A 26,680-nucleotide genomic window follows, 5' to 3' on the forward strand; every position below is an offset into this window, starting at 1 on the left:
GAGTGTCCTGTGCCCTGGAGTAGGGACAACAATAATTCCCGGTGCTGTGGGAGTGACTGAGCACTGGCATAGGTATTCCAGGGACTCTGCTGACTCTTCCTGATTAGAGAGAGAGAAAAAAACACCTCAACGCAGTCCTGGGCAACTGGCTGTAGGTGGCCATGCTTGAGCAGGAGGATTGGACCAGATGACATCCAGAGGTCCCTTCCAACCCCAACTGTTCTGCGATTCTCTCATTCTGGGAGAACAGCTGATGTAGAGCAGCTCAGGGTTCCCAGCATCTGAGGGGACGTAAGGTTATCTATACTATCCTCTCTTTCTCTCTACCCTTAGTGGTATTAAGTGGTATTTTAAGCCACGGTTTGAAAAGGCTTAGTGCCCATCTTGATCAGTCAGTATCATTTCTGGTGCCCCAAACTCAGTGTCTGCAGCCTGAGAGGAGTCTTCTTGTCCTGGGGACACCACGCTCTGCTGCTGTGTGAATACACCACCGAGACACCATTTCCCTCACGGAGAAGGGGCTGGTGCCCCAGCCCCACATCTCCCTTCAGGAGAACACTAAGCACAACTGGGAGCATCTAAGGCTATAAGAGTTGTCTCACTTATAATGTGGGGATTCTTTGTGGCTGCAGGAATATGGATGTTCTCTGGCTTTTACATTATCCTCCACACACAGATTTGGGACACGGAGAGGCTCAATGTCTGCAAAGGTCATGACAGCTTGGTCTCTGCTGTGGCTTGTCTCTTTCTGAAAGTGAGAAAACAGCTGACTGAAGCACTGCCAAATACTTGAGCTCACTAAAGCTGATGGCAGTGACCAGCAACTGATTTGCTACTTTAACTGTAGGGCCTGAAGAACTTGCCTAGAGTCGTCTAGAGGGGCTGAGAGCTGGTGTTGGGAGTCCTGGTTCTCAGTGGTGTGTGTGATCTTCCATGATTGTGATCATGTACGTCTTCATCTGCCTGTGCTCATGTGTGCATTTGCACATACACGTGTGTGACCGTGAAAATGCACGTGCAAACATGGGTGTGCACAAATGTTCTGTGTGTGAATGTTTAGGCAAGTGTGTCCACAAGTGTGTGTATTTTAGCACAGACATGTGCCTTCATGCAGGAGACCATGAATGTGTGTGACTTGTCGGCATATATGTAATTCATGGGCACAGGGGCGTGTAGATGTGTGCTTTTGTGTGTGTACATCTGTGTAGAGGAGCATGCATGTATATCTGTATACAAATGCAAGCGTGCAGGAACATGCATCTGTGTAAGCATGTGAGTTTGAATATCTGGGCATACTTGTTGGCATGGGGGGTGGCTGTGCATGTTGGTATGGACATGGACTCCTTTGGAAATGTGTGCACACCCCTCTTTCTAAGGGGACATGTATGAGTTCCTCTGTGGGTGCGTGTAAGCTCACGTGTGCGGTTGTGCCACTGTGTGTGAATTTGTGTGTGCACTGAAGGGAAATTCAAATTGTAACTGTTCATCAGTGGTGATCTGTGACCAAGGAATGATCTGGCATGGAGGACAAGAAGGCCCAGATGCAGAAGGGGTGAAAGTGGCTGGCAGCAGGGATGCCAGAGACAGAAGGACTCCCTGCAAGGGAGTGCAGTTTCCCTTGGTGAGGACAGAAGAAACAGCTGCAGCGTTGTCTTGTAGCAGTGCTGGAATGTGAACGCTCAGTGGCCACCTTTGGGCAGCAGAGCTGGTGCTGGGGGGTAGACCCAATGGCAGGCTGAGGTGCTCCATGCCAGCGCTCTCAGGATTGGTGCTGGGGCCAGTGCACATGAGGAACCAGCTGCTGACACGTCTTTGCCGACTCCTTGTAGGACTGCTTGTGATGGTAGCACTCTGTCCAATACGCTGAGCATCTGGTGTGGTGTTTTTCATATCTAAGCAAAAGTGTGTGTTTAATTTGCCTCAAAGAGTACAACAAAATTTCCCCAACAGCACACAGATTTGTGTGTGAGCATGCCTGTGCGTGTGCACACCTTGGTGTGGGTATAGGTGTGCATGTGTGTGCACCCATGAGGGTATGTCAAAAGTCTTACTAAAGTCAAGCTACAGCCCAGCCAGTGGCCCTCCCCTTCCCCAAAGTGCCAGTCACCTCCTCACAGAAAGCAACGAGTTGCTCAGGTGTGATTTGCCCACAGTCAACCTATATGAGTTGCTCCCAACCCCCTTCCTGAGACTTTCATGAGTTTAGGAACGGCTTCTGAGAGTATTTGCTCCATCTTCCTTCCAGGGAGTGAGTAGAGACTGTCCAGCCAGATCCTTGAACACCCTTGGATGCATCCCAAATGATCCCATTGGCTTGTGTATGTCCAGAATTAGTTCTTTCTTCTTCTACTGTGGGTGCTGCTTCATTCTCAGAGAGTCTGCAGGGAGGCTCAAGGATGTGGTGGGCCTGAGGAGAAGCCATATTAGTAAAAACTGAGGAGGAATAGGCATCAAGTACATCAACCTTTTCCCCATCATTTGTCACCAAGTCCCATTCCACACCAAGCAGTGAGCGCTCATCTACTTACCCTCCGTTTTGTTTCCAATAGACTCAGAGACACATTTTTTGATTCCCTTTACTTTCCCTGCTACTTTCTGCTCCAGCTGTATTTTGGTTCTTCCTGACTCACCTTTCCACATATTGGAGTGACCATCCTTGTGGTCTGCAAAATATGGCACAGAAGTCAAGTGAGTGTAATGGAACAAGATCCCTTCAGGGGATATGTCCTTCCAGCCCTGTGAGACCAACTTAGATTCCAAAGACATCCTTGTGTAGAGGCTCTTTCAACCCAGATTCACTGCCCTGGAGGGAATGAACTCACAGAGCCATCTTGGTTACCAGGATAATTCATAAATTCATAGAATCATAGAATGGTTTGGCTTGGAAGAGCCCTTGAAAGACCATCTAGTTCCAAGCCTCCTGCCATGGCCAGCAACACCTTTCACTAGATCACAGGTTGCTCAAAGCCTCATCCAACCTGGCCTTGAACACTTCTGGGAAGGGGGCATCCACAACTTCTCAGGTCAACCTCTTCCAGTGATCCAACACCCTCATCAGAAAAAATTTCTTCTTTATATCTAATGTAAATCTTCACTCCTTTAATTTAAAACCATTGCCTCTCATCTTGTCACTACAGGCCCTGTGGAAAAGTCTCTCTCTATCTTTCTTATAAGCCCCCTATACATACTGAAAGGGAAAAATAATGTCTCCCCAGAGCCATCTCCTCTCCAGACTGAACAACCGCACCTCTCTCAGCCTTTCCTCATAGGACAGGGGTCCCAACCCTCTGATCATTTTTGTGGCCTCCTCTGGACCCGCTCTAATGGACTCTGCAGACTCTTCCCACAGTCACTGAAGAGACATCAGCTCACACGCGGCACTTATCCCACCCCAAAGCAGATGCACACAGCAAATGGAACGAATTCTCTTTCTGGAAACACTGATCCTGCCCTTGACCCGTGGTGGCCTCTGAACTCCCCAGCTAGCATAAGCTCACAGCAGTGCCGGCCTACCTGGTCACATCTGCATAGCTTGCTTCAACATGCGATCAGGTGTGACCCACAGGCTGTCCTACCAGCACCTACAAGCACCTCCATCCCATGCCTAAAGCCCCCATCCGTGTCCATGGTACACTGGGTCAGATGGATAGCAGGCAGAGGGCTTCATGGTCAGTGAATGAGCTCAGGTTGGCCACATTACTCTCATTAGCTGCATCTCCACCTCATGCCAAGTGCAGATCAATTTTCTCTCAACCACACTGAAGCCTTGGACACAGGAATTGCAGAATATTAGTCTGTCCAGTCCAACACCAGTGTGGTGGCCCTGGACAATGTAAATAGCCTCTCTCTGGGTTTGAGTCTTCTCAATTAAATCTAGATGCCAAGAGGTTGAGACCTGTGTGTGTTTATGTTGTCTAAGCCAGCTGCCTAGTTTATCTTGAATGTCAACAGAAGAAAAATAGGTGCTTGTAAAACACAGAATCCTTGATCTGTGGGAGAGAGCATCTTTTGAAAAAACTGAACTGGAGCTTGACGGTGCTTATTTCTCTCCACTGATGATCAATGGAGCAAAAATGAGTAGCTCTCCAGGAGACACCTGCTCTGGAGGCAGGCGAGATCAAGTTCCCCCCACTCATATCTTGTCTAACTTTGCATTTAGATCTTCACTTCAATGAAGACTGAAGACTTAGGCCTTAACTGCAGTTAGAGGCTCAGAAATGAGCCTTACCCCTTACCTTACTCTCTCTGTGTTCATGTGTACATAGTTGCCTTTAATTACCTCCCACCCGGGAGGTTTGAAGACCCTGTTAATATCCATCATCACATAATTGACATTGCCAGTCTCTTGGGACATGGCTCTTTCAGACATCTCCTGCTTGTCAGTAAATGGATACACAAGAGAGCACTGAGTTCCTGACAAGGTTCACATACCACAGCTGCAGGCAGGAGACAAACACCCAGCCTGACAGTCACTTTAGAGAATTGCATTGCTGTTCTTTAATTGGCCTGTGTGAAGAGAGAGCCCATGAGATCCCCTAGAGATCAAACTCCCTGTGGCACACGGAGACAAAAGAGAAAACTGCCTCCTCAGTGTGGCCAGTTTGAGCTTCAGTGTGTTAACGAGGTGGGTGAGGGGATGTTTTTATGCTAATGATGCTGGTGACTCTCTGATGTGTGCTCTCATTATATAGAGCTAAACTGTAGAGAGTTTACACTCTGTGTGTGCACACAAACCCTCCCTTTGTGGAACTGCAGTAGTGGCTGTGAGGGAGAAAGAAAATCAGGAGCACAAGCTGTCAATGCCTACTAGGTGGATGTAGAGGAAACAATATCAGACAATTGTGTACAGCTTGAAGTGACTCTGCAAGGTGAGAGCTGTTCATCCACCCTTCTGACATCACTGCATCCAGAGCTCCTCCAATAAATCAACCTCTCTCCAATGTACTCCCTCAGCCAAGGGGACCATGGCTTCATCTGGAGGATGGTGCATGAAGAGATGTCACCTGCAATATTTCCATTGGCTGAGCTGGTGAGTGAAGCCTGTCCAAGACTTCTAGCAAACATTTCCAATGCCTTACATGTTTAAGGAGAGCTGGATTAAGGGGGATTTCTCTACTCTTTAGCCACATGAGATTTCTGATATGTAAATCAGAATAGGAGGAAGAAAGGAGGGAAAGGGATCCTTCAGGCGATGGTTCAACTCCATCTGTCTTAAACATCCACCTGAGGATGAAAGTGGTTCTCCCCTAGAGAACTGATCAAGAATCCTCCCTTGTCTGCAGGGAGGGCATAGACAAAACCCCTCAGTTCACCGGGCTTCTCAGCAAAGCTACCTTGGATGGGATTCATCTGAGAGGATTTTGCCTTCAACCACAGAGGCATGGATGCCTCTGCCAAAGTTGAGATGTCTGACTTGACTTACCCATCTAAGCTGCTTGCTCAACTCGTGCCTTAGTCCTCAGAGACAACGTGGCACTTCTAGAGGGCTTTTAGCCATGTCTGTGTGGCAAGATGAGGCATGTCTCCATTGTGTCTTTTCCTTTTCCATGGTGAAAGACACAGGGTAAGTTGAGAAGCCGAGATAGGATTATTTCACTGTAGATCTTACAGTTTGGTCAGCAGAAGTGCTTCCCCTGACTCTGATATGGCCAAATTACAAAGAGGTGAATCCTACCCCTAGTAGCTGTGCTGAAAAGCAAACATCGGTGGTGGTAATGGAGGTACCTGCAAAAGCTTCCTGTGCTGAGACTTGGAAGAAACCAAATATACAAGACCACGTGCCCTTGAGTAATGACTGTCATACTAGCCTGCTGCCCTGTGTTCCTGCCATCTCAGTCCAAATCCTTCATGATAAACTGACCTAGAAGAGATGAAAAAAGTCTCTTCTAGTGACACATTATCATGACAGTTTTTCGATCCCACAGTCTCATTTGCTGAAATCACAACTCAGTATTGCCTGCCTTGAAGAATACAGTTATGTTATTCCCTTCCTAACTGCAACAGTTTCTCATATAGCTAGAGACCCTCACCCTGCTGTGCAGTTTCCTAAATGTGATTTTCATCTCAGAGAAGCAATTGCATTCACATTGTCCTAAAGGAAATGCCTATGCTTGATCCCATAAATAATTCTACAGGTTCATTTGATGGTGTGGGCCTGATTTTCAGGGTCAGATCTAATTGTCCAAACAGGTTTCCCTGACTATTTTAACTTAGGGTAGATGCTCTTTTCCCGTGCTCTACACCAATGGCATTTTCAGGGATGATGGCTTTGTTTCACTAGTAGTAGCATCTGCATGATCAGCACAGGCGTGCAAACCCTCACAGAAACTTCCTCTCTTTGCAGGTGAACATCAACACTTGGGGGCACACTGCGAATGGGACAAGTGTGGAAGAATTCATCCTTCTTGGCTTCCCAGGCACGTGGCATTCCCAGGTCTCCCTTGTGGTGGTATTTGCACTTACATACTCCCTGACAGTAATAGGCAATGCATCCATCATAGCCCTCGTGTGGATGAACAACAACCTCCATACCCCGATGTACTTTTTCCTCTGTAATCTCTCCTTTCTGGAGATCTGGTACACTACAGGTGTTGTTCCCAAAGCTATAGGAGTCATGCTGGGGACTAGCCAGACCATCTCCTTCAGTCTCTGCATCCTCCAGTTGTTCTTTATTCTCTCCCTAGGCTCCACTGAGTGTTTTCTCCTCTCTGTCATGGCCTATGACCGCTACTTAGCCATATGCTACCCCTTGAGATACAGCTCCCTCATGAGCAGCAGCATCTCTGCTCGGCTGGCACTCAGCTCCTGGCTGGGAGGCTTTCTGGCCATCTCGCTGCTGGCCTTTCTGACATCCAGGCTGACATTCTGTGGGCCAGATGTCATCAATCATTTCTTCTGTGATATAGATTCCTGCCTTGCCCTCTCCTGCAGTGACACATGGCATGTCGAGCTGGCAACTTTCCTTGTCTCCATAATTGTTGTGGTGGCCTCCTGTGTGGTCACCCTGGTCTCCTACATATGCATCACCTCTTCCATCCTGAGGATCCAGTCAGCCCATGGCCAGAAAAAGGCCTTTTCCACTTGCTCTGCCCATCTCAGTGTCGTCACAATCTGGTATGGCTCCATCATTTTCCTCTATGTCAAGCCTTCAGCCCAGAACTCCCCAGATCGGAACAAACTCGTGAATACCTTTAACACAGTTGTAACTCCTTTGTTGAACCCCTTCATTTACACACTAAGGAACAAAGAAGTGAAGCAAGCTCTGGGGCGAGCTTTCCAGAAGAAGTGAAGTGGCTTTTGAAAGGGCCTCAGTGGGAACAAAGAGGTTCATCCCCTTCTTCCTAAACTTCTACCCTGCTAAAGTTGCTTGCTGGAATGTAAGTGTACCTGGGCATCACAGGTAGTGAGAAGCCACCAGTTCCCCAGTGAGCTCATCTCACTCACCTTACAGCCATCTTAGGCTGGGCTGAGCCTCGATTCTAATGCTCCCACCTCCCTCTGTTCACTCCTGCGTAAATTCAGAATGCCTCACAGTGCTCTAAAGACCAGCTCTTGGAAAGGGTCACAAACTCCATCCAGAAATGGTTCACCAACAGAGCTGGAGGAGTGGTTCTCCCACAGGTTTGTATTCCAGCTTGCTAAGTGCTTCATTTTGTCAGGGTTCATCTGAAACTGAGTCCCAGCACCTGGCTCATTGCTTTAGGAAGTAGAGGTGTATTTCTCCATTTAGTCTGATGTTTTCTGGATGTATCTATGCCCCATTCTTGTGGCTGTTTCATTGAGTCATGCTCTGGTTCAAGGTGAAATTTGGTGCTGTCTGATATCTTTACCTATAGTCATTATTCCTAGTGTAAGACAGTGATACAAGGAAATGATCACCTACTTTGCAACTTAGAGCAACTTACAATGATTTCTGAATATTGCTTAAGAATCCTGCTTGCCCTGACTGTTCTGTGGAAGCTTACCAAGGACTACTGTGTTCATCAAAACAAAGCAGTTTTCTGTGGAAACTTACCAAGAATTACTACGTTCAACAAAAATATGTTTCTTGTCCTTGGAAAGCAGATGTGCTCTAACTAGTTTAGTCTTTGTAATGAATAGACAGCTATATATGGACGTTAGAAATTGATACACTGGTACTTTAGATAAGATAGAATGAGTAAACCGGCTCAAACCACTCTTGATGTTCAAGAAATTGGCTAAGAGAATTTTCACATGCTCCGAGGAAAAGTACAAGGTGAGAAAGACTTCCAGCCTTCCTCCAAAAGACCCCCAAAGATGCCCACCAGGAGGCAATGCACAGGTGCAAAGAGAACATAAACTGCTGACTCCAGCCTTTCGAACTAACCCAGCCTTACTTATGCATATGGATATTTGTGTTATGCAATCCAATGAATATGTATATCCACACTTTATAAGTTTTTGGTAAAGTGTGCTGGGGTGGTGCAAGCTTTGTGGAGAAATCCCCTTGCACCCCAGCGCTGGAGTAAAAATACCTGCTTTTTAACTGTCCCTGAGTTGTAGAGTCTGTTTCTGCGAATCAGTTGGCACCCCAGTTGGGTCGCTTTCTGTCCGGCTGCAGGACTGGCTAAGAGGGGGATGTTCTAGGCGCGTGCCGAGGTTTCTTTCTCAGAGAACCTCCTTTGCTCTCCCGATCTCAGCAGATGCAGACAAGCACCATCTGTCGGCGGATCAGGTATGTTGGAGAAAGGGGAGACCTGTAAGTCATGGGGAGACGTCCCATGTGAGGTAAAGAGCCTTTGTGCTCGTCCCTGGTGTTGGGGTTCGAGTCCCAAGTGGTAGTGGGCCCGTGGGTGGCAGGGTGGTTTTGACACTCTGACCACATTGGAATCCTAGGTCGACTTGGGTACTCCTAGTACGGGGGTACGGGAGTGGTGTGAGTTGTGTGAGTGGGGGTGGCCTTGCCATTGCTACCATCAAATGTAAAATCTGGTACCATTTATAATAACTTAGTCGATATCGATCAGGTGTGGATCTGTGGTGAATGATAAACAGCAAATGGCTCATGGTATATGATTTATGCTTTTGGCTTTGATTTATGACTTTTATGATTTAGCAATTGTTGTAATTGTTTTTTTGATGTTTGTAGTATTTGTCATTTTATGTTTTGTGAGTAATAACTGTAAGGGGCCCCTTTGTGTGGTTGTGTGATTGTTCTGTGTGTGTGAGACGCAGCCCAGCTGCAGCTGCGCAGTGCAGAGTTCTCTGATCCGCAGTTTGTTATCCCGCGAGGGAAGCGGTCAGAGAGGAACGAAGCGCAGGGCAGACTCTGTACCAGTGGGGGGGTAGTGCAGGACGAGTTTACATTCCTTAGTACAGAGCGCCCTAGTGCCCACCCGCTGTGTCGTCAGTGCTGCCTGTTGTTCGTGCTGTTTTAAGTGTCATAGGTGAAATATCTCCTCTAGCGGGAGGCAGTAATTCTGTGTTAGTTGTTGTCTTGAATTTAGGCACATGCTCTGTGGGGAGAGTGCACCCTTGTACCATCTGCCTGAGGGGGATATTGTCAGCTTAATCAGGTAGCGTTTTAAGGTAAAGTAGACAAGATGGGAAGCGGCCAGAGTGGGGGAATAGTCAAAAAGAGTCCCCTAGGCTGTATTTCAAAACACTGGAAGAAGATAGGGGGACCTCCAGGCGCAAGTGTGAATAAAAAGACACTAATAAAATATTGCAGTCAGGGGTGGCCCCTATATAAATTGGATGAGGGGGAAAATGGCCCCTTAATGGGTCCTTGAATTGTAACACCCTGCTACCACTGATGCTGTTTTTAAGGAGGGAAGGGAAGTGGGATGAAGTCTCCTATGCAGACATGTTTTTCACCCTCCAAGACCATCCTGAATATCAAATAGACTGTGGCCACGAGACACCCCCACGAGATCCACTAGTGCTGGCACCGGGAAAAGAAAATTAGAAGGAAGGGAAAGGGAAGTTGAAAAGATGTTGTTCATCAAGCAGTATAGGACAGAGATGCACAAAACTGGGGAAGGAAAAAGGGGCCAAAATAAAGGATTTACCAGAGTACTATAAACCACCGGTAGGAAGCCGACAGCAGGAGAGTGAAAGTTCGAAGGAGCCAGGCTCCCCACCTGTCACGTCCCGCTCAGACAAGGGGGAACAAGTGACTCAGATTCGCAAATCCCCAATGGAGCGGACAACAAGTCTCCAAGTCTAAACATTTATTAACTACTCACAATGTACTAATTGAACACACGATAGTTGGCTAAGTATACAGCAAGTTGTGGCAAGCAATATAATATGCCTTGCATTTCTTAATAGGAAAGGGAAAAGAGGGAGATAGAGGGAATGGGGAAATACAGATCACCGGTCTGGGTTTCTGCGCTGATCCTGCCGACGAGGGTTCCGAGAGGCACAGGAGATATCCGTCTTTTTCACTGGCATCCGTCTTCTTCGCTTCACTGCACTCTCTCTCCTCGGGGGCCCCCCCCCTCTTCCCTTCTTGATTTATACCCACTTTCCTTGGGTCCATCCCCTAGGTCGACCCCCATACCTACATATCCCATGTACGGGGAGGGGTGAGGTGTTTCATGGGATGATGTAATTAGCATGATCATGTTAGCCCTCGTTAGCATATTGAGGGGTGTTAACTTTAATATGCATTTCGTGGATAATGAAGCAAAGGTCATTCACTGGACAGATGGCCCTTGAAGTTTTGGCCAGGTGCACCAGAGCAGAGCCGTCCTGTCTTCACAGGGCTCCCTCCTCCAGTCCCATCTTGTGTTATTCGGGCAGCCTTATCAGCTTCGACCTCCACAGAATGCACCCTGTGACTCATAGTTTTGTCTTGCGAGTGTTTGAGGCATTTCTTTGATCAGCCTCAACTTTTGCTTTCTCAGACTGTTTTTCTTAGTTTCTCACAGGCCTGGTTTCTCGTCTCTCACATCCCACCCCGTGACTCAAACACTCCAAGTTCTTCTTTGACCATTGTGATCCCAAAAGGTATAGGGAAAAGGAAGACAGAAGGTGAGAGAGCATATAGCTAATTGCTGCAAGGCATACCATTAAAAGCAAAAATTTGCATAATATCACAATACTAATATTTACAAGCCATCTTCCCCACCCCGTGAGTCCTGAGGATCCCAGTGATGTGACCCATGACCCAGGGTTCCATCCATCAAACTAGTCCATCAGTCAATAAAAAGGTTCTCACTTCCCATTGTTGATCATCTTCATCATGGCACGGTCTCCTCTATAGAGGTGGTGGCATTGTGGATGATGATATAGTATTCTCCCTCAGTTAGATTCAGCACACTGCACAGTCCATGTTCCTTCAGCAATGCTAGCCAGATTCTGCAATGTCATCTTAGATGCTTGTTGGGTCTGCACCTTTAATTCCTTAAAGGCATATCTTGTTAGTACATATAATTGCTAAGTTAAATTTTCTAAAACTATTTGAGGTTACACAATGACATTATCAGGTCTATAAGGATTTAAATGGGAATACAATTTAATATTCAGGTACAATTCATTAATGCTTAATTTGTGGGATCAGACCCCTTCAACTAGTCTTTGATGACTGCATCTTGCTGTTGATGGATGTGGTGTTGTAAGGACCACATACAGTTATATGAGCTAGCACTGTGATCTGTTTGGTATTTGCAAGCACCAGTTTGCAGTCACAGGTGGCTCACAGGCTTCCTTTATTTTGGAGGTGATTCCCAATAAGGTAACTTAAGGCACAACTCCAGGTTAACCTTCTAATAAGTGAACTCATTAAATGTACCTGTAAAATTTCCTGGATCGTTGATTGTAATTGATTGGCAATGATTTATTCCACACTCAGCAGGTATGATTCCACAAATTATATAATAATGTAAGCAGATTACAAATAATAACTAGCCAATAATGCCTACAACCATTGAAAGTGCTAAAAGTAACATAGGTCTCCTGTTGTCCAGGATCAATGCTCTGTAAAACACATATATACATGACAAAACAATGATGGTTAGAAAGAAGGGACAATCCACCTGGTATTGATGCGGTATTCTTTCCCATGGGCATCAGTAGCCACCCATGAACAAATATTGATGGGAGTTTTTAGGGTTAGGGGTACTTGCCCCACAGTGGGCAAGTCTACTAGAACAGGTTGTCCAGGATAATGGAGCGGGTTTGCAGGGTCTTTAGTCTCTTTTTTCCTGGCGAGTATGGACAGAGGCTTAGGACAGAACGCGGTAAGTTGTGGGCACCCATTAATTCCCCACCGGCTGTTTATCTTCATTACTGCGTCTGACACCCGTTGTGGCCATCCTGGTTCGAGGGGTTTTAGGGCCTGCTTTAACAGTCCATTGGTGCGTTCCACAATTCCATTTGCTTGGGGATAGTATGGAGTATGGAAAATCCACTGAATTCCTTCATCTTGAGCCCACTCCTGAACCACCCCGGCAGTAAAGTGACTACCGTTGTCTGATTGGATCGATTTGGGCTTAGGCAAGTAGCTAAACCAACGTTTTAACCCCTTCACCGTATTTTCTGCAGTTGCTCGAGATACAGCTTCTGCTTGAGTTAGGCCTGATATTATTTCCACCCCCACCAATACATAGCGTTTTCCCTCAGAGAGCCGGAAAGGGCCAATATAATCCACCTGCCAGGTGTCCCATAGTCCCTTGTTGTCCCTTAGGTGTAGGGGTTGGTCCTTAAGAGGGTTGTGCTCTCCCAGCCGAGTACGACATAGACTACACGCTGAAATAATGGTATTGCACAATTCCCTGGTTACGGACCATCCCCTGCTTATCGCTTCTTTAAACAAATCTTTGCTTCCTGAATGACCCCGCTTTACATGCAGCCATTCCAGTAAGTGTTCCCATTTCTCCTCCTCACCTTCTGTAGCAGTTCTCATCAAACGAGTCATTGAATCCACCTGGTTGTTTAGCAGGTGGGCAGGGTGATTTCCTGGCTGGTGTGCAGCAACCCATCCTACTAAAAAGGACTTCCGTTTTGCAATGTTTAAGATTTCCTCCCACTTTTCACGCTGCCACACTGGTACCCGATTTACTTCCCAGTGGTTTTGTTCCCAAAATGTAAGCCATTCGGTACATCCCTTGAATACGGCATAGGAGTCTGTGTAAATAAATACTGGTTCTGTAGTCTCAGCTTCTTTAACAATCACGCTCCATACCGCTGTTAACTCTCCCACCTGAGCACTTCCCTCACCCTCTGTTATGATTCGGTCCCCCGAGTCAACATGCAGTGCTACTGCTCGGTATTTCCATACCTTTCCCTCTCTTCTAGAAGATGCATCGGTGAACCATACATTCTTTAGATGGGTTTCAAATGGGGGTGCAGGTTTTATGTATGAGGGAGGAGGTTCAGGGTGATCAGAAGGTGGATCTTGTATTTTGAGCACTTTAGGTGCCCCCTCCTCTATCTGATATGTGTGGCAGTAATGATCTAATTGTGCGTACCACTTCCTCACTGTGTCTCGCTGCGCAACCCCCACAGGAGGGGGGGTTCCGGCCAGTACTGGTTTCAGGACCTTAAAGGGTCCTCGTAGAATGATTAGTTGCTGCCTTATGATTTTTTCAGCTTCCTGCAAAGCTAGGGTAACCACAAAAAGACCCTTCTCCCAGATCGAGTAACGCTTTTCTGCATCTTTGAAACTGCGCGAATGAAACCCTATAGGGCGAGTGGTACCCTCCGGCCCACGTTGCCACATGTGTATGGATAGTCCATGAATTGCAAAACCCCACTCAATTTGGAATGGATCTGTTGGATGTATCGGCCCTAAAGCCTGATATACTCCAGCCTCAAAGATTAACAGCTTTAAGGCTTCTTCATGGACAGGAGTCCAGTCCCAAGTAGCCCTTTTGCGTGTCAAATCATATAAAGGACGAGCTATGATGGAAAAATCGGGAATATGTTTCCTCCAAAATACCAGCAAGCCTAAGGCATGTTGTAGCTCCTTCTTATTTTCAGGGCTCTTTACTTCTTCCAGGGTAGTTAAAGTTTCTGGGGGAATACACACTGTTCCTCCCCGCCACCAAATACCCAGAAACTTTACCTCAGAGGATGGGAGTTGTACCTGTTCAGCTGGAATTTGGAGCCCTAAATTTTCTAGGTGGGTGATTATCTCTGTCTGGGTCTGTCCCACTGCAGCAGCATCAGAGCCACCAATCAGAACATCGTCAATATATTGATATATCTGACCCCTTCCCTTGCACCTAACGGTAAGGCGTAAGGTTTCACATTAACAGTTTTAGAAGGAGGAAGCGCAGGCGCTTGCTGTAGAAGTCTTATAGAGGCAGTTGGGGACCCAAATTTCCATTCCCTTCCTTTTGAATCCACCCAAGCTTGTCCCTTCAATAGGTCAAGTCCCAGGATATTTGTGGGGAAATTTCCCAGGATCATCATAGCCTCTGTTGCAGTTTCATTCCCAGGTAACCAGCATTTCACCCGAGCAGTCGGCTGTGGCTTAGAGTCCCCGAAAACATCTGTAACCCAGATCTGCTTTTTGTCAGCAATTATGCCATTCCGCTTGGCAACCTCAGTTTGGAGTGCTGAAATCTGAGCACCCGTATCTACTAGAAACGTAACTGGAGTTTTAAAGGGACCGAGCGGAAAGGTAATCAACAAGTCTCCTTTAGTATTCTCTGTGAGCCTCCTTAAGTGAACCCACCCGCCATCCCCCGGCTCACTTACTGGGGATGGCGCATCCAGTTTCCCGACCCTAAATCAATCAAGTCTTCTTCAGGGGCAGTTGGTGTTTGAGAAGCAATTACCACCATCTCGTTAGTTTCCAGCTCTGTCCCTCCCTTTTCTCGAAAGGTCCGCTCGGTTGGGGGGGGCAGCTTTCTTTTGTCTTTCCAGGCTCGAATGAGCTTTTCTAAAACTGTAGTACGCATACCATCCATTAACTCTCGGGGAATCCCCTGTCTAATTCCCTCAGTCCACAAGAGGTTTCTCTTTGCTCTTAAAACTTGCGGAGGGGAAGGAGGCGGATTTTCCTGCTGTTCCACTCTGCGTACCGAGGGCTTAGGTTTACCTGTTCCCCTGGTAAGGCCCATTCTCCGGCCATAATTTATTAAGTCCTGAGCTATCTCTCCCCAGGTCATGGCTTCTCCCCCCGCCCGTCTCCCCCCTCGCGGGGCTAATGCATTCCGCAAACGATCTTGTAATTGTACTGCATGTGATTTCAAAGAGTCCGGCAAACCCCGAATCAGGGGAGTCATTTGATCAGGGTTAGCAATTAATAGCATTGGGGAAGGCTGCTGCGGAACCAAACGCCTGTCATGCATTAATTGGAGACAAGCAGCCTTCTGCAGACTTTCAGTCAAATGATTTACGGTTGGGGTCTCAATACATACTGGATCCCCCCTTTCCAAGGGGTCCAGACCCCCAGCCCAATAAGCAGCTCGTTGAGTTAACGACCACGGCTCTCTCTGGTCATCAGTAACTAAGAAAACCCCTGGCCCCCAGTATCCCTGGGCCTCATCTTCTGATAACAAAATTCGGTCGCCACCAGTCAAAGATACCCTCCACACGTATTCAGTCTCAGTTTCCTGAGCTCGTCTGGTATATTTCTCCTGAATTTTTGCAAGCTCAGTCGCTGGATATGGTGTACTTCGAATGGTGACCTGCGGAGCTCTTCCACCCTGACCCTCGGTGGTCTCCGTTTTAATTAATGGTCTTAAATTTGCCCCCTCATTTTCGGGGTAAAAAATTTCTCGGCTTATCTCTAAATCCTTTGTTGGATACAAGGGTCTGGCTGCTGCTTTTGCCAGACTCGTAACTCCCTGTTCACTATCCGGAACAGAGCCGAAATCTGTCCGGTTGCAGGTTTCTTGTTCATTCCTCTCTTTTTCGGACCGTGAGATTTTTTCTCGGTCCAAGGCATCTAACAGAGCCATGTGAAATCGCTGAGAGGTGTTACGCTCATCAGCTAATTGGCTTTTCAGAACTTCAGTTTGCTCTTGCCAGAGTTTAGCTTTTTGTTCAGTAACTTTACGTTCCTCAACCAATTGATCCTGGAGAGCTTTTACCAGATCTTGTAAGGATTTGATCATTTCCCCTTCTAATTGTTTCTTAACATGTTTATCTTTTTGGGCTGCAGTCAGTGCTGCCCCTAATACAGCACACACTACAGCTTTTCCTTTGCCTGGTCGCGACCCTTGCACCCCCGCAAGTGCACTGATATAGCTTGCCACTGCTTCTGGATTATGCCAATTATCGTGGGCCCAAACCTCTACTAAATGAGGAGGACAAGCCTTATACTCCTTCAGTTTCTCAAAAATAGGGGAGCAGTCAAGCACTGACATTTCCTGGCCAGTCATGGCTTGCCACTGCTCGAACCTCTCCTGGCTTAGAGCTGAGAGGTCACTTCCCGATTCTCCCTGTCCTTATTGGATAGAGAATCGGTATCCCTCCGACCCTTTCCCAGCGTATAGCTGAGGGGCCAATTCCCAGTTCTCCCTGTCCGAGTTGGTCGGATAGAGAACCAGTATCTCATAAGACTTTCCGACACCGAAGGGGATCCTGCCGACTACGCCAATTTTAATGTCACGTCCCGCTCAGACAAGGGGGAACAAGTGACTCAGATTCGCAAATCCCCAATGGAGCGGACAACAAGTCTCCAAGTCTAAACATTTATTAACTACTCACAATGTACTAATTGAACACACGATAGTTGGCTAAGTATACAGCAAGTTGTGGCAAGCAATATAATATGCCTTGCATTTCTTAATAGGAAAGGGAAAAGAGGGAGATAGAGGGAATGGGGAAATACAGATCACCGGTCTGGGTTTCTGCGCTGATCCTGCCGACGAGGGTTCCGAGAAGCACAGGAGATATCCGTCTTTTTCACTGGCATCCGTCTTCTTCGCTTCACTGCACTCTCTCTCCTCGGGGGCCCCCCCCCTCTTCCCTTCTTGATTTATACCCACTTTCCTTGGGTCCATCCCCTAGGTCGACCCCCATACCTACATATCCCATGTACGGGGAGGGGTGAGGTGTTTCATGGGATGATGTAATTAGCATGATCATGTTAGCCCTCGTTAGCATATTGAGGGGTGTTAACTTTAATATGCATTTCGTGGATAATGAAGCAAAGGTCATTCACTGGACAGATGGCCCTTGAAGTTTTGGCCAGGTGCACCAGAGCAGAGCCGTCCTGTCTTCACAGGGCTCCCTCCTCCAGTCCCATCTTGTGTTATTCGGGCAGCCTTATCAGCTTCGACCTCCACAGAATGCACCCTGTGACTCATAGTTTTGTCTTGCGAGTGTTTGAGGCATTTCTTTGATCAGCCTCAACTTTTGCTTTCTCAGACTGTTTTTCTTAGTTTCTCACAGGCCTGGTTTCTCGTCTCTCACACCACCTCATAGCTCCATATCCTCTCACCCTCAGAGATGGGAGAAACGAGCAGTGGTGCAGGGTCCCTTGAGAGAGGCTGTAGGGCCGGATGGGGGCCCTGTCAGAATAAAAATCCCATTCACTTCCTTTGGTCTTGAAACTTGGAAAAGTAGTGTAGCAAAGGGCTATCGAAGCGACTCTGTTGGGGTGACCAAGCATTTTCCGTTTCTAATAAAACAATATGATCCAGATTGGAGTGATATACAATTATTATTGGATCACATGACAGAAGCTGAAAAACAATTAATATTAAAAACAGCCCAGGATCTGGCTACTGATCACCTCAAAATTACAAGAGAAGATATAAAAGATCACTTCCCCTTACAGAACCCACGTTGGGACCCCAACAGAGGAGCCCATATAGAATTGCTAAATGCATATAGAGATTGGATTGTAAGGGGCATAGAATGGGCTATACCAAAAGCAATTATCTGTTCAGCCCTATACACTGTTTGACAGGGACCTAAAGCTACTCCATCAGAATTCCTGGATAAGCTGTGGGATACCATGAGGCGACACACCCTTAGATGCGGGATCAGAGGTGGGAATACAACAGTTAGTGTCATTATTTATAGGGCAATCAGCACGTGACATTCGAAAGAAGTTGCAGAAGCTGAAACTGCCAGAGAGTAGGAATTCGGAGACCTTGTTGGACAGAGCATAGAGAGCATATAGCAATAAGAGAGGAGGAGATCTGCATCCTGTTGTAGCAAACCCATATACACTATTAATTAGATTAGTACCTGAATTGGCTTAGTTTACCATACTGGACCTAAAAGATGCCTTCTTTTGTTTGCCTTTGAGCTCGGAAAGCCAGTTATTGTTTGCATTTGAATGAGAAAACCAGGAATCCAGAAGGAAGACACAATTAAAATGGACTGAGCTACTCCAGTGATTTAAAAATAGCCCCACTCTTTTTGGAAACCAGCTAGCTAAAGACCTGAAGCAATGGGAGTGGCTGCATGGAATCGGGAAAGTTCTGCAGTATGTAGGTGATATATTAAAGTTTTTGGGACTTAACGGTTATTGAGTCTCTCCACACAAAGCCTAGGTAGCTCAGCACCAAGGAACTTACCTCGGATACGAGGTCATGGCTGGTCAACAGACCCTAGAACTGCAAGGAAGGAGGCCATCTGTCAGACCCCTTGACCACAGACAGCTAAAGAGCTCCACTCCTAGGAATGACCGGATGGTGTCGCCTGTGAATATATAACTACGGACTCATGGTAAAACCCCTTTATGAACTGTTAAAATCAAATCCGAAAACCTCACTTGGAATGGAGAGGCAAACAGAGCACTCCATCAGCTAAAAAAAAGAAGCTGATGGATGCCCCTGCTTTGGGTTTACCAGACATCACTAAGCCCTTCTGGTTATTCTCCCATGAGAAACAGGGAATAGCCCTAGGGGTCCTAGCCCAAAATTTGGGACCAGATAGAAGGGCAGTGGCATACTTCTCTAAACAACTTGATGAAGTAAGCAAAGGATGGCCTAGTTGCCTGAGGGCAGTAGCAGCAGTAGTTCTAAATATCCAGGAAGCATGAAAATTCACATTGGGTCAGAAAATCACAGTGCTAGTATCCCACACGGTGTCTGCAGTACTAAACATGAAAGGAGAACACTGGCTTTCACTCCAAAGGTACCTGGAATACCAAACCCTCCTAGTGGAACAGGATGATATAAAAATAGAAGTTACTAATATTGTCAACCCAGCTTCTTTTCTCAGTGGAACCACAGGAGAACCAGTGACACACGACTGCCTGGAAACAATTGAAGCAGTCTATTCCAGCTGATGAATCCTGGTATACAGATGAGAGCAGTTTTGTCCAACAAGGTATCTGCAAGGCAGGATATGTGGTAACCACCGAAGATCAGATAATAGAGTCTAAAGCCCTTCCTCCAAACACCTCGGCACAAAAGGCAGAAATAATAGCTCTAAGTCGGACACTGGAAATGGCCAAGGGTATGAAAATTAATATACAGACAGACTCTAAATACGCTTTCGGAGTGGTCCATGCTCATGGGGCAGTGTGGAAAGAAAGAGGACTCTTGTCTGCACAGGGAAAATATATGAAACACGCCAAAGAAATCCTCAAACTCCTGGAAGCAGTGAAACTACCTGAAAAGGTGGCTATAATGCATTGTAAGGCTCACCAAGGAGGAATTTCCACCCATGAACTTGGCAACACTATGACAGATCGTGAGGCAAAAAAAGTGGCTGAGGAAGGTGAAGTAAAAGTGCAATCTTTGGTTCCAGATGGTAAAATACAAATTGATTGTAAGCCTCAATGTTCTAGGGAAGATCAAAAACTTATTGAAGATCTAGGGGGAAGCAGAGAGGAGGACAGGTGGGCAAAGACTCCTCAAGGTAAAAAAACAGTATCATTTGCATTATTATGAGCTATAGTGATGACAGAACATAGAAAATCCTACTGGGGGGAGGCGGGGGGGGGGGGGGGGGGTAGAGGCCTTATATAACTGTCTAAATCAACATATAGTTGCCTGCTCGAAATCTATATACCATCATCAAGCAGGTGACACAGTAATGTGAAATCTGTTTACAGAATAGTCCTAAAACAGGACTGAAGACCCACCCCAGGCAGATAAGGAAAGGAAATTACCCAGGGCAACAATGGCAGGTTGATTTTTCTGAACTCCCAAGAAAAGGGGGGTTTCAGTACCTTTTGATCTTGACAGATACCTTTTCCGGGTGGCCAGAAGCATTCCCTTGCAGAACTAATAAAGCCAGAGAAGTAACTAAGGTATTGTTACAAGAAATAATACCAAGGTTTGAGGTTCCAGCAACAATGTCATCAGATCGGGGATCATATTTTGTGGCAAAAATTATCCAGCAGTAAACTTTTAGAAATAGACTGGCAATTACATACCCCATATAGTCCACAAGCAAGTGGTCAAGTAGAAAAAATGAATCATTTAATTAAATTACAAATAGTAAATCTAGGCCAGGAATCTGGCTTATCCTGGCCCCCGGCATTGCCCTTAGCCCTTCTACAGATCAGAACTAAACCCAGAACTAAGGAGGAACTAAGTCCTTTTGAAATAGTATATGGGAGACCATATATGATACAGGCAGGAACATCAACCCAGGTTGCAGAGGAAGAAATAGAGAAATTGGTCCTAGGGACCAGGGCTCAAGGTCTGGACCAGCCCGAACACAACATTAAACCTGGTGATTATGTATATATAAGATCTTTTTCACATTCACCTCTGGAACCAAAATGGGAAGGTCCGTTTCAGGTGCTACTAACGTCACATACAGCCATCAAGATTAAAGAACAATCATCGTGGATACATAACACTCCAGTTAAAGGATCCCCGAAACAGCAATGGGAATCAAAATCAACTGGACCCCTGCGGCTCTGAATCCAACAAATGGATGGACATTAATTATCAACATAATTGAACTATGGGGAGGGATCGTAAGTACATGGGACTCTAACACACATTATACATTAACACAGAATATCTCCCTAATTCTAGATAAGATCAATTGTTAGATATGTACTCAAATACTTCCTTTGATATAGCAACAGAATTTGCTTAGGAAAACAGGGGGGAATAGATACAAGGAAATGATCACCTACTTTGCAACTTAGAGCAACTTACAATGATTTCTGAATATTGCTTAAGAATCCTGCTTGCCCTGACTGTTCTGTGGAAGCTTACCAAGGACTACTGTGTTCATCAAAACAACGCAGTTTTCTGTGGAAACTTACCAACAAAAATATGTTTCTTGTCCTTGGAAAGCAGATGTGCTCTAACTAGTTTAGCCTTTGTAATGAATAGACAGCTATATATGGATGGTAGAAATTGATACACTGGTATTTTAGATAAGATAGAATGAGTAAACCGGCTCAAACCACTCTTGATGTTCAAGAAATTGGTTAAGAGAATCTGCACATGCTCCGAGGAAAAGTACAAGGTGAGAAAGACTTCCAGCCTTCCTCCAAAAGACCCCCAAAGATGCCCACCAGGAGGCAATGCACAGGTGCAAAGAGAACATAAACTCCTATATATGGCATCGCTCTGTTCCCTAGCATCTTTCCCTCTTTCAGGCTTCATATGAAGTAGCAGCACATTCAAGAATGCTCAGTACCTGCAAATTTAAGTTAAGGTCGTATTCCTTCTCTGATGCCCATTACTCCTGACATCTCCCACATTATTTGCTGTACCCATCTGCAGCCCAGGTTCTCCCTACAGAAACACTCCCAGTTTCCCCAGGGAGTCAGGACTCATGTCTCCTCCCTTACACCACCAGACACACAAACTCTTGTCTCATTCTCTCCAGCCTGAAAGTCACATCTCACCAAAGTCTGCCAGTCCCACCAGTGCTGCCAGGAAAATCAGGACCATGTCACGCTCTCCCTTCATGTGTTGCCCAGGGACCTGCCAGCATGAGGGACCTGATGCTTGCAACTTCACCTCTCCTTCTGCCTCTGCCAGATCAAAGAGGCCTCCAAACCACAGTGCAGAGGGTGGAGCAAAAGTCTCTCCCTGCTCCTCCAGGCAGTCCTCTTCGCGTCTGGCCCCCAGCCTCTACCACAAGAAGCCTCTCTAGAGAGATAACAAACTCCTGGTTTAAGTACTCTCCATCAGAGGGACAGGCATCCCTTGTGAACTTCTCCTGACATCAACCACCTAGCCAGATGCACAGGCCTGCACCCAGCTCTGCAAGAGATTGAGAAGGCACCCCTGTACCCACTCATGTCCACTCTGTCCCTGGGACAGTCTGTGTGGAGAGAGGACCAGGTACACACTGAAGTGCCTGGACCCAGGTGTCACACACTCTCTCCCTTTGCCTCTGGCCATAGAGGAGGAACCTGAAGAGAAACATCTCTGTAAAGAGCATCTGCTGCAGAAACCAGCTGCCCAGGGAAAGCCACCTGCACTCTGGCAGGGGGAGAACACGACAGCACAGCTCTCTGTTGTACAGGCACTCCCTCTCTGTCCCTTCACCTACCCACATTACCCACAATCTCCAGCTACTTGTCCCACCCTGGGCCCAGAACTCCAATACCCAGGCAGACAAAAGGGCTACTTGATTTTAATGTCATCTGATGTCTGCTGCCAGGGCCCTTTGCTCAGAGTTGGCAGGGACTGTGGGAAGCAGGTTATTAGCGTAGCAGCCCCCATTCACAACCCCACTCCCAAAAGGCCTCAGTGTCCTGTTGTTCAGTCAAGGCCACGGCAGAATGATGACAGGCTGCCCTCTGCTCTCCAGTGACAGCAAACCTGACAGGAGTTCCCTTGTAACACAACTATAGCTGCGACAACAGTCCTCAGATGAGGCAGGGGACAGGGCTGAACTTCCCCTCTTCCAGGGACAGGTATGGCAAGGAGGCTCTGGCGGGCGGAGCAGCAGTGCCCCTGGGTGTGCTCAGCTGTGGCTGGCTGTCCTCTTGGCCCCACCACACACACCCAGCCCTGTCTGTGGTGGTTTATGCTCCCCTTCCAGTGTATCCCAGGGTACAGTAATGCACCACCACTTCTCCATTGCAAGGCCAGGTGAGCCACAGGGAGCCGCACAAGTGGTCTGTCACCACCGACAGCCACTCAAGCGGATCCAGCAGCACTCTGGAACTTTTTACACCACTCACAAGCAATGTGGAGCCTCAGCCAGGGAGCAGACAGTACCAGTGGATGAACTGGTAAGAACTTGTAAGTGGATGTTGAGGTGATGTTGTTGCCTGTGCCCTCAGTGGTCTCTGCCAATGGCTCCTTCTGCACCAGAAGCCACTGATGAGAAAGGAGAAGGAAACGCCAAAAATCATCAAAGATTGCCCAGTTCTGATGGCTCATTTCCCAGAGAAATGATCAGGAACAGAGCTGGACTGAAACGGATGGGGACATGTGCCCATAGAGAGTGATCCTGGTTTGTGGAGCAAGGGAAAAAGGCTGGGAGGGAATTTGAAATAGATGCATGGAGAGATGGCATGAATGTCAGATGCATGGGTAGATGGACAGATGAAAAGTGGAAGACTAAAAAGGAGAGTTGGGACTGCTACTGTGTAGGAGAGAGGACTGAATTCAGAACAAGAATGAATGCTGAATGCACAGGGGGATGGATGGATGCATGGAATAATGCAGAGGTGCAGGAGAGCAAACTTGTGCCAACAGATATGAAGGAAATAGAGGAAAAGATGAGAGATGGCTCTCAGAGTGTAGGAGTAGGGGTTAGAGATGGTAGATGCCATGGATAGCGGGATGGGTCAAAAGACAGATGGGTGGGTGGATGGATGAAGAGAGGAAAACTGACAGGAAGGGTGGGTGTTACAGTGAAGGACAGAGGGCTAAATTTAGGGCGATAACTGCTGAATGCACAAGGGTAAGAGTGGGTATATTGAAAGGCAGCCATACATGCAAGCAAATTCATACCAACAGAGAGATGGAGACCATGCAAGAATACCAAGCAGGGACTCAGAGTTGGGAAAGAGGGAAGTGAGATGGCAGACAGGCAGAGAGGGGGAGAGACGCCTTGAAGAACGAGCACAGCCCTGGACACCCAGAGCAAATGCCCGCCCTGCACACCCAGCTGCACTACAGCCAGCCCCACCATCCCTGCATCCTCTGCTGCCCACACCTCACTACCCATTGCCAGCCTGGGGTCTCTGCTCCAGTCCCAGCATCTCCTCTCTGCTGCCGCCTCCCACTGCCACCAGTTCCACCCCAGAGCTGCGCCATGTGCTGGTGCTGCTATTCTCTGTCTCCTCTGAACAAGTAGTTGTAGAAAGCAAGAAGGTCTCTCCTGAGCCATCTCTTCTCCAAGATGAGCATGCCCAGTTCCCTTAGCATCTCCTCGCATGTCATGTTTGTCAGCCCCCTAATCAACTTGGTGGCCTTTGTCGGACTTGCTTCAGTATGTTCATATTCTTCTTGGACTGGGGAGCCCCAATCTGGGAGCAGTACTCTACATGTGGTCTCAAATGAGACAGAGGGCAAGGGTCACTTTCCTAGACCTGCTAGCAACACTGTGACTAACTCATCTCAGGATGCAGTTGGCCTCCTTTGTTGTAAGGGCACACTGCTGTCTCATGTTCAACTGGATGTCTGCTAAAGGCCCACATCCTTTTCTGTGGATCTGCTTTCTAGACAGCCAGCCTTCAGCTTGCATGACTGCATGGACTGGTTCCTCACCCACGCTCAAAACCTTGCCTTGCTGGTTTTGACCCTCATGACATTCCAGTCAGCCTATTCCTCTATGGTTACAACCCTTTGTGCCTGATAGTCCAGCCACTTTGTCACCCACCTTATCATCCTCTAACTGAACCTATTCACCTCCAATTTGATCATACAAGATCAGCTTCCATGTCTTCCTTATGCTGGGGGTACCGGATCTGAACAGAGTACTCCCAATGGCGTCTCAGGACAGCAGAGTAAGAGTGGAGAATCACCTTCCTCAGCCTACTGGCCACAATCCTCTTGATGCAGCCCAGGAGATGGTTGGCTTTCTGGGCTGCAAGCACACACTGCTGGCTTATGTTTTTCATCCACCAATATCCCCAAGTCCTTCTCCACAGGACTGCTCTAAATCCACTCATCATCCAGCCTGTATCCATGTTTGGTATTGCCCCAGACTAGGTGCAGAACCTTACACTTGGTCTAGCTGAACTTCATGAGGTTCACCAGGGCCCACATCTCTAGCCTGTCAAGGTCAAGATTGTAGGAACACAACATGCTGTGGACTCTGCTGAGGACAGCTGGGGACAAGCGCAGCAGGGCTAGAGCATTCTGGGAAAGGACAAGACCCCAGGCATGCCCATGCCATTGTTTGTGTGCTCATGAACTGCACAAAAGGGGATGAGTTAAAACAAACTAGAATTTTTGCCTGAGGGCAGTGTTGGGATCAAAACCCAGCAACACAACACATACACCTTTAATGGGAGGCAACAACAAATGTCCATCAGCAGGGGAAGAGAAGGACAATGCACATCCTCATACACAGGAGTCCTTAAGAATCCAGCTGAGGATGGCTGGAGCTTGTTTCAGAGAATAGCACTTGAAACAGCCCCACCTGAGTGATGCAGGCTGACATCATTTGCCTGCTCTGGTCCTGTCCAGCACATGAACTGAGTCTTCTGCCAGCACTGCTGCATTCCTGCCCTAGAATTCCTGGGGCCTTTCATCCCAGTGCTCAGAACAAGCCTTCACTGGGGAATGGGCATGGCACAAACCTGGAAATGAAAAGGAGCAGTGCAGGAAATGAAAGCACAGCCCATATCATTAGCTGTGATGGTTTGCATTCAAGATGAGCTTGTCAGAACATTGTTACCTCTGCAAAGGTGCCTCTGGTCCTGCGGCAGTGAAGGGCAGGTCTAAAAGGCAGCCCAAGTCCCTGCTCTCTCATGCACTTCTCTTGGCTCCTTCTGCTTGGGAACCAGGTGAGTCTGAAGCCCCTTCTCCTCCTCTTCCACAGTGACATCTGCACTTGATAAACATCCCACCTGATAATGCTCTGTCCTGTCCTGGTGTTTGGATCTTCTTGTCATGACAGAGAGAAGTGGGGAGAAGGTTTGTTTGGAGAGAGGCTGCAGGGCTGAGGGGGCTTTTGGTTTACGAATTATGAGAGATCCTCCCTGGGACAGGCTGCTCCTCATAGGGCAATGAATACCATGTGGCTCCTGGAACACCTCCCAGCTGCCCACTCAGCAGTGGCCTTGGCTCCTTGGTGACAGGGTAACCAGGCAGCTCCTCACCCACGCTTGTGCTTTGCTTCTTCCCTTCTTCTACCCAGGTGCACCTCCACCCTCAGAGACATGTCCTGCTATGACCAGTGCCTGCCATGCCGGCCCTGCGGCCCAACCCCGCTGGCCAACAGCTGCAATGAGCCCTGTGTCAGGCAGTGCCAGAGCTCCACCGTTGCCATCCAGCCCTCCCCCGTGGTGGTGACCCTGCCCGGACCCATCCTCAGCTCATTCCCACAGAACACTGTTGTGGGATCCTCCACCTCTGCTGCCGTTGGCAGCATCCTCAGCTGTGACGGAGTGCCCATCAACTCTGGGGGCTTTGACCTCTCCTGCATTACCAGCCGCTACTGTGGCAGAAGGTGCCCCCCCTGCTAAAGGTGCTTGGCATACATCGCTCTTGGGAAGTCTCCCTAAGATATCTAGACATGGCTCTGGACAAAGGATAAATCTTCAGGCCATTGCTTTCCCAGGAATTGATCTTCTCTAGATCCTCCTGAAGATGATGGCAGGAAGGGGCCAGCCTGGGCTCTTTGGAATCATAGCCTATGTCTTTCCTTCCCTTTTTCCACCTACCTCTTTTTCTCTCTTTTCATTCTTCTG

At 47.5% G+C, this 26,680-nt stretch overlaps 1 protein-coding gene and 1 pseudogene across 1 annotated transcript; both read left to right on the plus strand.

Annotated features, from left to right (window-relative positions):
* Nucleotides 1-4,814: 4,814 nt before the first annotated feature.
* Nucleotides 4,815-7,288, plus strand: LOC141953377 (olfactory receptor 6F1-like; annotated as a pseudogene).
* Nucleotides 7,289-26,149: 18,861 nt separating this feature from the next.
* On the plus strand, nt 26,150-26,455 carry LOC141953388 (feather keratin Cos1-2). Its single transcript, XM_074891924.1, has one exon. The coding sequence runs from the start codon at nt 26,150-26,152 to the stop codon at nt 26,453-26,455; it is 306 nt and encodes a 101-aa protein (XP_074748025.1).
* The last annotated feature ends 225 nt before the right edge of the window (nt 26,456-26,680 follow it).

The sequence above is a fragment of the Strix uralensis genome, chromosome 22 (assembly GCF_047716275.1).
Source record: "Strix uralensis isolate ZFMK-TIS-50842 chromosome 22, bStrUra1, whole genome shotgun sequence".
Classification (NCBI taxonomy): domain Eukaryota; kingdom Metazoa; phylum Chordata; class Aves; order Strigiformes; family Strigidae; genus Strix; species Strix uralensis.

Coding starts and splice junctions, on each gene's coding strand:
- LOC141953388 (XM_074891924.1), top strand. CDS start 26,150: ATGTCCTGCTATGACCAGTGCCTGCCATGCCGGCCCTGCGGCCCAACC.